At 43.6% G+C, this 13,375-nt stretch overlaps 1 protein-coding gene across 1 annotated transcript in view; it reads right to left on the bottom strand.

Annotated features, from left to right (window-relative positions):
* The window catches only part of PRDM10 (PR/SET domain 10), a 54,563-nt gene that overhangs the window by 31,257 nt on the left and 9,931 nt on the right, over positions 1–13,375 (bottom strand). The window contains exons 2-6 of the mRNA XM_087706361.1: positions 9,481–9,653; positions 6,090–6,254; positions 4,114–4,173; positions 2,324–2,588; positions 537–778 (exon numbers count right to left, since the gene is read on the bottom strand). Coding sequence (XP_087562487.1) covers positions 537–778; positions 2,324–2,588; positions 4,114–4,173; positions 6,090–6,254; positions 9,481–9,573 — 825 coding nt within the window. The 5' untranslated portion in view covers positions 9,574–9,653. The remainder of the gene's footprint in view (positions 1–536; positions 779–2,323; positions 2,589–4,113; positions 4,174–6,089; positions 6,255–9,480; positions 9,654–13,375) is intronic.

Genomic DNA, 13,375 nt, shown 5'->3' with positions numbered 1-13,375 from the left:
AGAATGAGAGAGAGAAAAAGAGAGAACGAGAGAGAATGAGACAGAAAAAGAGAGAGAATGGAGAAAGAGAATGAGAGAGACAGATAGAGATAATGAGAGAAAAGCAGAGAGAATGAGAGAGAGAAAGAGAAAGAGAAAGGGAGAATGACAGAGAGAGAAAAAGAGAAAGACACAAAAAGAGAGAGAATGAGAGAAAGAGAATGAGAAAGACAGAGAGAATGAGAGAGAGAAAAAGAGAGAGAAAGAGAGAGAGAAAATGAGGGAAAGAGAGAGAAAGAATGAGAGGTGGGGAGAGAATGAGAGGGGGGAAACACATTCCCACAATCCATTTTTTATTGCTTTTGACAATTAGGAATGTTTCATTAAAATGTAATTCCTGACTCCAGAATGCAAAAGCGCTTCTGACATTATACAAATATGCATGCCTCACATCTGATTATATTTCCATGATTTATGAGCCCATGGAATTCCTTTCAGAACGGAAACCCATTTCTGGAAAGATAACACGAGGGGGAAAAGAGAAGATAAGGATTTACCTTCAGATGGATATAGCAGTCCTTCAGCTCCGATAACCTAACCAGGGGTCCTTCCACGGGACCAAACTGTGTGCGCTTCGGAATACGTCGCTTGGAGAAGACCCCTCCCAAAAACCGGTCTATGTAAAGCACCAAGGGGAGACTGGCTCTGGCTCTGGTCAGAACTGGCCGGTTCGGGATGGGGTGCAAGGGTCCATGCTTGGGACAAACCGAGGGATGTGCGTTATTGCATTCCTCGCACCCTGAAAGACACAGGTGGAAAAGACACAATGTTAGCCCACTCATCTGTTGGAAAAAATACCAGAATAACAGAGTTGGAAGGGACCTTGAAGGTCTTCTAGTCCAACCCCTTGCTCAGGCAGGAGACCCTATCCCAAGACAAATGGTTATCCAACATCTTCTTCAAAGCCTCCAGTGTTTGAGTACCCACAACTTCTAGAGCTAAGGTCATTCCATACTGATTAATTGTTCTCACTGTCAGGACATTTCTCCTTAGTTCTCACTGTCAGGACATTTCTCCTTAGTTCTAGGTTGCTCCCTCTCCTTGATTAGTTTCCACCCATTGCTTCTTGTCCTGCCCTCATGTGCTTTGGAGAAGAGGATGTGACCTCTGTTCTTTGTGGCAACCCCTTTCTAATGAACCTAGAAACTCCAAAGCCAAAGTTTGGAGGCAAGAACTTTCATGTCTTTAACTAGGTACAAGTTCCTTGTTCCAAAGGGCATCCATTATTTTCAAGAGTTCCTTGCTCCAGGACATCTCCAATTCTAACTGTGAGATGGGCGACATATACATTTGATGCCTAAATAAATAAATGGTCAGTAACTCAGAAAGGAAGGGACGCAGGGACTCAGTGGCTAAGATGCTGAGCTCATCGATCAGAAAGGTCGGCAGTTCGGCGGTTGGAATCCCTAGCGCCGCGTAACGGAGTGAGGTCCCGTTACTTGTCCCAGCTTCTGTCAACCGAGCAGTTCGAAAGCATGTAAAAAATGCAAGTAGAAAAATAGGGACCACCTTTGGTGGGAAGGTAACAGCGTTCCTTGTGCCTTTGGCATTGAATCATGCCGTCCACATGACCATAGAGACGTCTTCGGACAGCGCTGGCTCTTCGGCTTTGAAACGGAGATGAGCACCGCCCCCTAGAGTCAGGAACGACTAGCATGCATGTGCGAGGGGAACCTTTACCTTATAAATGCACCTGCCAGCTCCCCTAAATACAGCAACCTTTGATTTGAGGATAAAGATAATCAAAATGATTTGTTGGAATTTGCATGTCATCAAAGGTTTCACAACTTCTGGAAGGTTACAAGGTTTTGGTTCCACCACAAAACCGCGTTCAACTAAAGCGCGCTCGACGAAACCGCGTAGCTGATGTCATCACAGCGCGACAACAGCGCGGAGAAAAAAGCACGCTGTAAACGCTAAAGCTAAAATTAACCCCTAAACCTAACCCCCCTAAACCTAATCCTAAACCTAACCCTAACCCTTAATCTAACCCTAAACCTAACCCTAAACCTAACGCTAAACCTAATCCTAACCCTTAACCTAACCCTAAACCTAACCCTAACCCTTAACCTAACCCTAAACCTAACCCTAAACCTAACCCTAAACCTAACCCTAAACCTAACCCTTACCTTAACTTGAATCGGCTTGCTTTCAAAGCGCTATTTAAAGCACCCTTTTTTCTCCGCGGTCGCTGTTGTCGCCCTGCTGATGTCAGCGACGCGGTTTAATTGGGCGCGCTTTAGTGGAGCGCAGTTTTGTCGTGCCACGCAAGGTTTTGACTTACACAGGTCATTTGGGTCAAAGGGACGAGGTGGATCTGGGTCCCACTCCTCCATGTCTGTGTCTTCCCCTTCTTCCTCGTCTTCGTCTTCCTCGTCTTCGTCTTCCTCATCCTCGTCTTCCTCATCCTCGTCTTCCTCATCCCCCTCCTCCTCGTTTTGCTCTTTTGCTTCCATGCTACCCATCGGGTTGTGCAAAGCTTCGAGAGAGCCAGGATCATCCACAGCCTCCATAGGAGGCAACGCTTGGCTGTGAATTGGTATCGACACCTGGAAAACACAGAGGGGAAAAAAGAATAAGACACAGTCAGCTAGGAAAAACAATGCAAGATTCCCATTCTTTTCTTCGAATCCATGGATAAGAGGGAACCAGAAAACAAGAAAGAAGCATTAGAAAAATACCCCACCTAGTTTCAGCTCTTATATTTCTAAAGCCACTTGCATCACCTAACAAATGATTGTTGCAGGAATGTGGGCCTAATTTTTAACAGATCTTAACAGATCAACAGAGCTGGAAGGGGTCTTGTAGGTCATCTAGTCCAATCCTCCCACCCAAGCAGGAGACCCTATACCGTTTCTGACAAATGGCCATCCAGTCTCTTCTTGAAAGCCTTCAGGGATGAAGCTCCCACAACTTCTGAAGGCAACTTCTGTTCCATTGGTTGATTGTTCTCACTGTCGGGAAATTTGTCCTTATTTCCAGGTTGAATCTCTCCTTCATCAGTTCCCATCCATGATTCCTTGTCTGGCCTTCGGGTGCTTTGGAAAATAGCTTGATCCCCCGTCCTCTCTGTGACAGCTGCTCAAATATTGGAAGACTGATATCCTGTCTCCCCTGGTCCTTCTCTTCACTAGACTAGCCATGCCCAATTCCTGCAACCATTCATCGTATGTTTTAGTCTCCAGTCCATTTACTATGCAGGCTTGACTGGTTCATGCCATCCTTATGGACTCTAAGGCAAGGGTATCAAATTCACTTTCATTGAAGGATGCACTAGGGCTGTGGTTGACCTTGGGGGGCATGGCCCACAGGGCGGGTGTGGCCAGCTTGACACCACTCACTGGGCATGGTTGGCTTGGTGGGCGTGGCCAATTGGGTGGGCATGGCCAGCTTGACACTAATCCCCAAACTGCTGACATGTTTCCTCTTTGCTTTGGGTAAACCAGGCCAAATCGACACAGGCCAGCCCTTACATTTTCCAGGCTCGCGGGCCTTGAGTTTGACACCCCTGCTCTAACACGTCTCCTTAGACCAGGAGTATCAAACTGGATTTCTTTGAGAGCCAGCTCAGCATTGTCTTCTCCTCCGTGGTCATGTGGCTGGCATGACTAAACGCTCACGGAACGCTGTTCCCTTCCCACCAAAGGTGGTCCCTATTTTTCTACTTGCATTTTTATGTGCTTTCAAACTGCTAAGTTGGCAGGAATTGGGACAAGTAACGGGAGCTCACTCCATTACGCGGCGCTAGGAATTCGAACTACCAACTGCTGACCTTCCTGACGACAAGCTCAGCATCTTAGCCACTGAGCCACCACATCCTTGTTATACTTCCTTGTTATACATACATTTCCTTAAATAAAGAAAAGGCTGTATATATTATTTATGACTGAGAAACAAGATAGTTGGGGAATAGTGTGTGTGTATGGGTATGGGTGTGTGTGTGTGTGTGTGTGTGTGTGTGTGTTTATTAGCAAGTTCTGTCCCCAATAAATAAATAAATAAATAAATAAATAAATAAATAAAATAACTCAAAGGATGCATTTATAAATCAAGGAAACGGTTAAGAAGCCTTACCTGCTGCGTCTCTGCATCTTGCTGAACATACGTGACTTGAGACGGGTCTGTGAAAAGAGTCTTAAAAAATAAGTTAAAAAGGATTAAAATAATTGCAATATTCTTTGGTCATTGGAAGTTTATTAAAAAGAATTGCTGCTGAGGGACTGATATGGGATAAATACCAAATTGTTTGGGGGGGGGGGGGGTTTGACAACGCCAAATACCTTGGCCACTGTGGTAAATACTCTCTACGTTAATATTCTACACATTTATATGAGAATACATTTTGTTTCAGCATCTAAACCTCAGTGGAGTTCCCAAAAGCGTGAGATATCATTAAGATAAGCAGCTCTCATCTAGAGCAGGGGTCTCCAACGTTGGCAACTCCCAGAATATCCCATCCAGCCATGGAGAATTCTGGGAGTTGAAGTCCACAAGTCTTAAAAGTTGCCAAAGTCTGGAGATTCCTACCCTACAGTAAAGGGTTTCCCGGTGCACAGGAGCCAACTCGAAAACCCTAACAAGGCTGCCTTGTGTCCTACGTGAGCAGGGAAAGGGCATAGTTTGGTGGTTGAACAGCCACTTCGAATGAAAAATATTCGAGGGCTGGACTCACTTAGGAAGGACTTGCAGCAGAAATCCTGGAAAGCACAGTGTAGACATTACTACATTCAGAAAATGCTGACTTACAAACTCATCTGAATCGCATTTCAACCTAGAATGTTGGGTTAAATAAATACCATATTTTTCAGAGTATAAGATGCACTCCCCCCCCTTAAAAGAGGCCAAAAATTTGGGTGTTTCTTATACTCCGAATGTAGTTTTTTTGAAGTTTTTCTTCAGTCCTAATGAGGCGCTAGCGAGTGAAGCATCTTCCACACTTTGCCTGCTTTTCTCATTGCTTCTTTGTCCAACGATCAACTGTGCTTTAGAAGCTGTTTTTGAGCCCTAATGAGGCGCTAGCGAGTGAAGCATCTTCCACACTTTACCTGCTTTTCTCATTGCTTCTCTCTCCAACGATCAGCTGTGCTTTAGAAGCTGTTTTTCAGCCCTAATGAGGTGCTAGCGAGTGAAGCGATCTTCCGGGGTTTCCTTGCTTTTCTCATTGCTGCTCCCTCTGATGATCAGTTGTGCTTTAGAAGCTCTTTTTTATCCCCAACTAGGGGATAAAAAGTGTGCGCTCACATGTGCTCAAAACCAGCAAACATATGTGCTGAAGCTAGACTCAGGATGCTAGCTAGATGAATACCTGGTAGGCAGAATTTTTCTCCCCCGTTTTCCTCCCCAAAAACTAAGGTGCGTCTTATACTCCAGTGCATCTTATACTCAGAAAAATACGGTAATTCAATGTGTCGTTGGGTTAATTCCATAAACAATGATTAAACATGGATGTTGTGTTTTAATCAGTATTAAGTCATCCAATCCAACTAGTCGGTTTATGATAGCTAGCTTCTTCTTGTTCTCTCCATAAATCTGTATAATTAAGTGTATGACCCCCGTTGTGCATAGTACACGAAGCTTGCGTAGAGGATACACAAAAATCCAAGACAAAAGGACATTTAAAAGCCACAGTTTTAAATCAACAGATTTAAAGTTTACCAAATGTAAGCTAACACAGTTAGAAACAACCATGCTTTGGTGAACGAATGAGTTGTCCCAATTTGATGCACCACTAATGACTCGGGAAACAGCATGCTAGGAGCCTTTCTTTTGTCTGCCCAGGGCAACGACGGCTGAAATTATTTTGATTCCCGCAGTTTCACTAAAGCAAAATGGATAAGCTGCCTATTCCATAACCACTGGAGGTTTTTGTTTACAACCTCTTCGCCGTGACTTGGAGTGAGCAGGAGGAGGATTATGCACAGCTAAGAGCCCTTAGGATTCAGAAAGCTGTGTAGGTAGCTGGCCCTCGTCCTAAAATGACATTATCTCAGTGTGGGTAGCGGTCACGGAAAAGCAGCAACACAGGTTGGGGGGGGAGGGAAATTACTTGCCTGAGTGGCTTCCACGGGATGGATGTAAACTAACGTATGCTCTGAAGTATCTACAGAAGTGTAAGAGGTGCCGTCAGCTGTATAGACCACTTGCTGGGTGGGACGATCTTGGTCATCACTGTACACAATCTGCGCCACTGTTCCATTATCAGGGACAAAGTGGACCTGGAAGAATATGGGAAGGAAGAAAACACTTGTAAAACGAGAGAAGGATAAGAGATAAATGGAGGGGGAGAGACAGAGTCGGAGAGGGAGAGAGCGAGAGAGAGGAGAGGGGGAGGGAGGGAGAGAGAGGCCGGCGTAGAAACCAGTAGACTGTGAGTTCTTGTCCTGCCTCAAGCACAAAAGCCAGCTCAGTGACTTTTGGGCCCATCACCAGGAGACAGTGAATTCTAGTCCCCCCTTAGGCATGAAAGTGAGCTGGGTGACTTTTGGGCAAATCACCAGGAGACTGTGAATTCTAGTCCCACCTGAGGCATGAAAGTGAGCTGGGTGACTTTGGGCCCATCACCAGGAGACAGTGAATTCTAGTCCCCACTTAGGCATGAAAGTGAGCTGGGTGACTTTGGGCAAATCACCAGGAGACAGTGAATTCTAGTCCCACCTTAGGCATGAAAGTGAGCTGGGTGACTTTGGGCAAATCACTAGGAGACAGTGAATTCTAGTCCCACCTTAGGCATGAAAGTGAGCTGGGTGACTTTGGGCAAATCACCAGGAGGTGGTGAGTTCTAGTTCCACCTTACGTATGAAAACCGGCTGGGTGACTTTGGGCCTACCACCAGGAGAGGGTGAATTCTAGTCCTGTCTTAAACATGAAAACCGGTTGGATGATTTTTGAACCAGCCACTCTCTCTCAGATCAACTCACCACACATGGCTGTTGGGATGGGGGGTGGGGAAATGAGGAATAATATATATGTTTGCTGCCTTGGGTTACTTATAACGTAATAAAGGCAGGATAAAAATCTAATAAATAAACAATATGTAAAGGTGTGCAGGACATAGTTACAAAAGGCTATCCAAGTTAGACAGAAAAATAGGGCAAATGTAATCCAATGCTTTTGAATGAGAAAGTCCAGCCTACAGAGTTCCTTTTTTTAAAAAAAACACATAAACACATAAACAGAAACAGACACATGACTTAAAACAAGATAGGAACACGAAGTTTCATCGTATATCATACAGCAGTTCCGTATCGGTTTCTTTGCAGTTAGTGTTTTCCCTTCTATACATTTCTATCTTGCATTCATGGTCTCCTTATTCGTTATCCATTTTTATGTACAATTCTATATTTATTTATACTTAGCTATTTATAACCAAATATTGTTTATCTATATTGTGCTTTATATTCTTAGTCATTTATTCTCTTACATACAATTATAGGTATACATTCACATAGTTATTCTTTTTCTTTGCCATTCTCATACTATTGTTATTCCATTTAAAAGGTTGTAAGGTATAGTTTGGATTGCTTTGTTTACCATCCCTAGCGCCTGTTGTAACACCACCTTATTTTCCCTTTCTTTTCTCCCTCCCTTCCTTCTCTACCTCCTTCCTTCCTCCTCTCCTTCCCCTTCTTTCTTCCCTTACCTCTCCCCTACTCCTACCGTCTCTCTTCTCCTTCCTACCCTCTCTCCTTCTCTTTCTCTCCCTCCCTCCTCTCCTTCTCTTTCTCAGAGTTCCTTTTTAAGAAGCCAGAGCAGGGGAGAAATATATCCAGTCCAAAACCGAGTTAATCAGAATATTTGATGGAAGCAATTTATTTCCTCTGTAACTAGTTGTCTTGTTTTTTATTAGCTTCAAAAATGATGTATGATTCCAAAAGACAAAGGGAACTTGGCGTATTAATAGATTTGTTCTCTGTTCTGAAATGGTTAAGGTTGAAAAAGAATGGAGCAGAGAACTACACAAATTATACAAAAATTTGAAATGTTTGTAAATATTGCATATCAGTCAAAGTCATAAACATCCAGCAGCACACTGGTAGGTCTAATTTATTGAAACCGGGAGCTGGTGTATGCTTTCCTCCTGCAAAGAAAAATCCAACAACTTACACATGAGTTTTCTCCAAAAATTCTTCACTAAGAGAATGTAATGATGCAACCTGCCACAGGAGGCCATCATCAGCTGCTTCTGATATTTTCTAGCCAAGTTGAAAAGTTAGCATGATTCTATTGCGGTAATCAAAGCCCTTTCCTAGGGAAATCTGCACATTACAAAATTTCACAGCATCAAGGGAAGCTTTGAATCAGTTGTTGAACTATGAAAAAAATCTGGGATGCACATCGAATGAAAATCCATCTCCCACCCCTCTAAAAAATAATAATCAATTTATGGTGGACATGAGATATGATTCATACTTTAATATAGAAAATTCTGAAAACGGAAAGAAAAATGAAACTAGAACTTTTCCTTTTGGGCTAATGGAACAAAAACTGGAGAGAAAAAATTGGAACTTTGTTACTATACATCAGGGGTGTCAACCTCAAGGCCCGCGGGCTGGATCCGGCCCATAGTGTGCCTAAATCTGGTCCACATATTTTAAATAGATTTTTAAAATTGTTTTTATTGAGTTATAAAGTATTATAAAATCATCTATCTTTCTTTCTTTCTTTCTTTCCTTTCTTTCTTCTGTATGTATGTCAATCAATTTAAAATCGTGACCCGTCAAAACCGCGCTCGACTAAGCCGCGCCCGATTAAACCGCGTCGCTGACGTCATCAGCAGGGCGACAACAGCAAGCGCAGAGAAAGAAGGGCGCTTTAAATAGCGCTTTGAAAGCAAGCCGATTCAACTTAAGGTAAGGGTTAGGTTTAGGGTTAGCTTTAGGGTTAGGTTAAGGCAGTGTTTTTCAACCACTGTGCCGCGGCACACTAGTGTGCCGTGACATAGTGTAAGGTGTGCCGTGGGAAAAACACTTTATATATAGTCAATATAGGCACAGAGTTAAATTTTTTTTAACATTTTCTAATGGTGGTGTGCCTCGTGATTTTTTTCATGAAAAAAGTGTGCCTTTGCACAAAAAAGGTTGAAAAACACTGGGTTAAGGGTTAGGTTAAGGGTTAGGGTTAGGTTAAGGGTTAGGTTTAGGGTTAGGTTTAGGGTTAGGTTAAGGGTTAGGTTTAGGGTTAGGTTTAGGATTAGGTTTAGGGGGGTTAGGTTTAGGTTTAGGGGTTAATTTTAGATTTAGCGTTTACAGCGTGCTTCTGTCTCCGCGCTGTTGTCGCCCTGTTGATGACGTCAGCTATGCGGTTTCGTCGAGCGCGGTTTAGTCGAATGCGGTTTTGTGGTGGAACCATTTAAAATATGTGTTAAAACTTGTTCAGAAAAACCCAATTCATAGACTCACGCAGGTTAAGAAGGAATGGAATTCTGTAATCACTTTTGGTCACCTGAGTAGTGTTCTGGTCTTGCTCAACTGATTCAGACCAGACTTGAGCAGTTTCTGCTTTCAAATCCAGGTCATCTTGGCCATGGGACTCCATTCTGAGGTAGTTAATGGTGCAACAAAGCTTGTCTGAAGAGATTCATACGTCTGTTGTACCTTGAGTCAATGCGGTATAATCTGCAACAGAGCAATAATGACAGAAAATGGTGAGAGTACAGTGCATTTAGCATTCAACACAAAGCTGTGATGCTTCCCTACTACCATGTATGTATAAGGAAGAATCTCCCCAGGATCCAGATTAGCAGAGTTGGAAGGGATATCTAGCCCAACCCCCCACCCAAGCAGACCCTACACCATTTTTGACAGATGGCAATCCAGTCTCTTCTTGAAAGCCTCCAGTGATGAAGCTCCCACAAAGGCAGCTTATGTTCCATTGGTTGATTGTTCTCACTGTTAGAAAATTTCTCCTTATTTCCAGGTTGAATCTCTCCTTGGTCATTTTCCATCCATTATTCCTTGTCTGGCCTTTGGGTGTTTTGGAAAATAGCTTGACCCCCTCCTCTCTGTGGCAGACCCTCAAATATTTGGAAGACTGCTATCCTGTCTCCCCTGGTCCTTCTCTTCACTAGACTAGCCATGCCCAGTTCCTGCAACCGTTCATCATATGTTTTAGCCTTCAGGCCTTTAATCATCTTAATTGCTCTTCTCTGCACTTTTTCTAGAGTTTCAACATCTTTTTTATAGTGTGGTGACCAAAACTGGATGCAGTGCTCTAGATGTGGTCTTACTAAGGCTTTATAGAGTGGCATTAGTACCTCCCTTGATCTTGATTATATCCTTCTGTTAATGCAACTTAGGATTGCATTGGTTTTTTTGACTGTCGCCGAACACTATTGGCTCCAATTGTTGGATCTACTGTTGGATCCAATCTGGTTTGGTCACCAAAACCAGATGTATAGCCTTGTGAACTTTCGGACTTGTGCTGGAGCCCATCCTCAGGGAACTTCATTCTAGCAGTGTTAGAGAGAGGTTCCCTCAGGATGGGCTCCAAAAACTCAGAAGGCTAAACCTCTGGTCCTGGTGACTGACCCAGATTGGGTCCTTCAACATTATCCTGGGACACGTACATTTGCCTTCATTTGTGGAGAAATCTCTGGTCACGTGCATAGACACAAATACAAATCAAGCTTCTTGAAATAATACAGAACAGGTCAAACTCTTTTTTTTAAATAGATACTATTAAGATCAATAGAACAGTGTTTCTCAACCTTGGCAACTTGAAGATGTCTGGACTTCAACTCCCAGAATTCCCCAGCCAGCGAATGCTGGCTGGGGAATTCTGGGAGTTGAAGTCCAGACATCTTCAAGTTGCCAAGGTTGAGAAACACTGCAATAGAAGGCCATAGCTGAGCTCATTCCTTCTGCTGGAAACTTATTTTGCTAATTTAAGATTTGAAACCTAAATCAATATTGACCAGATTCGAACGTCACGCTAAGTAATAATGTCTGCCTGATACTGTAATGGTTTACAATATTACTTTGTGTGAATATGGGCTATGATGAATTGAACCCATACAACATACACATGTATAATCGCTTTCAACAGATATTTGTTCCTTATAGGTAGTCAGCCAATCAATCAGAGTAAGGATGGAAGGGACCTTGGAGGTCTTCTAGTCTAACTCCCTGATCAAGCAGGACACCCTGTACCATTTCAGACAAGTAGCTGTTAGTCCCTTCTTGGAAATCTCCAATGATGAAGCACCCACAACTTCTGAAAGGAAGCCGTTCCATTGATTAATTGTTCTCCTTGTTAGGAAATCTCTCCTTATTTCCATGTTGGTTCTCTCCTTGATTAATTTATTTATTAGACTTATATACTGCTTCATAGGGCTTTCAGCCCTCTCTAAGAGGTTTACAGAGTCAGCATATCGCCCCCACAGTCTGGGTCCTCATTTCACCCACCTCGGAAGGATGGAAGGCTGAGTCGACCTTGAGCCGGTGAGATTTGAACCACTGAACTGCAGATCACAGTCAGCTGAAGTGGCCTGCAGTACTGCACCCTAACCACTGCGCCACCTCGGCTCATAGTTTCCACCCATTGTTCCTTGTCTTGCCTTCCGGGGCTTTGGAAAATAAATTGACCCCCCTCTTCATTGTGGCAGCACCTCAAATATTGGAACACTGCTATCATGTCACCACTGGTCCTTCTGTTCTCTAGACTAGACATATCCAGTTCCTGCAACCGTCTTCCCGTGTTTTAATCTCCAGGCTTTTAATTATCTTAGTTGCCCTTATCTGTACTTTTCCCAAATTCTCAACATCTTTTTTGTAATGCGGTGACTAAAACTGGAAGCAGTTTTCCAGGCGTGGTCTTACTAAGGTTTTATAGAGCGTTACTAATATTTCACATGATTTTGGTTCCTTGCCTCTGTTTATACAACCAAGGATCAGGGAAGGACGTTATAGGTTTTCACGAGAAATAGCAAGACACAAGAGCAGAGGATCAGAGGTTTTGCAAATGGATGCTCTCCAAAACACTGTTGTTCATTATGCCACTTGGTCCCTCAAAAACAGCGGCGTTATGAAGCCAAATCGGTGCAGATTTTGGAGAGGAAAAACGTCGATGAGGATCAGGACACATTAGCAATAAAACTGTTTCGTAAGGTGCTGAAACATCAATGTTTCATTAAACTACGGCATTTGCTGTGGTTTCTATTAAAAAAAAAAATTCAGAATATATCTGCTCCCTCCCGAGACGGCAGAAACAGGAATGCAGTATCTTTTCAAGACCGTTCGGGCTCCTTTCCCCTTTCATAATCCTCGAGTGCGTCTGACAGCTACCATCGGCAAAAACGTAGCGTACCTGCAGCAGTATGCTAGTGTCAGTTGGTGTTATGTCAGAAGAAGCGCATGGGAGCTGCAGTGTGAGCGGCGTGCGAGGCCATTAGTCAGTCCCTCGGATCTCTGCAGGATCCTGAAGACAGCTCGAGGTAGCCGTGGGGGTGTGAGGAGAGCAAGACAGCTTGGAAATATACTAGGCCATTAAGAAGGGCTGAAAAGGCAAGCGGGCTGGCGGATATAAAAGCCGCTGTGGAAAGGAAAGCAACTCACACCTGACAGGTAGGCAGTATAAACAACCCTCTCCAACACCAAGGAAAGCGCACTCTCTTTCCCTTGTGTGGAGAAGCGTCTGTTCCAAACTGAATGCCGTGATGCCCTTGAAGCTTTATCTAGCATTGTTTAGAGCAGGGGTCTCCAACCTTGGCAACTTTAAGACTTGTGGACTTCAACTCCCAGAGTTCCTCAGCCAGCTTGGAGGAATTCTGGGAGTTGAAGTCTACAAGTCTTAAAGTTGCCAAGGTTGGAGACCCCTAGTTTAGAGGAATCCTCCCTACAAGGAGCTCAGGCTGGCATCTGGACCTAACAACATGATGAGGTTGAATAGCAATAGCAATAGCAGTTAGACTTATATACCGCTTCATAGGGCTTTCAGCCCTCTCTAAGCGGTTTACAGAGTCAGCATATCGCCCCCACAGTCTGGGTCCTCATTTCACCCACCTCGGAAGGATGGAAGGCTGAGTCAACCTTGAGCCGGTGAGATTAGAACCGCTGAACTGCAGATCACAGTCAGCTGAAGTGGCCAATATCCTATTGTATTAAGTAATAATTACATCAATAATAATAATAATAATTACTAACACTGGAAGTCTTTAAGAAGATGTTGGATAGTCATTTGTCTGAAACGGTATAGGGTTTCCTGCCTAGGCAGGGGGTTGGACTAGAAGACCAAGGTCCCTTCCAACTCTGCTACTGTATTGTATTGTAGCACATTTGGGATAGGATAAGCAACAGAAGACTGGATTGATCAGTTTTCCAAAAAATACTATGATCTGGAA

This window comes from Thamnophis sirtalis, unplaced genomic scaffold, assembly GCF_051295495.1.
Source record: "Thamnophis sirtalis isolate CommonGarterSnake01/CBP01778 unplaced genomic scaffold, rThaSir2_p1.2 scaffold_2, whole genome shotgun sequence".
In the NCBI taxonomy this organism is placed as follows: Eukaryota; Metazoa; Chordata; class Lepidosauria; order Squamata; family Natricidae; genus Thamnophis; species Thamnophis sirtalis.
Note: the sequence above shows the minus strand (reverse complement) of the source record. Positions and strands in the feature narration are given on the sequence as shown.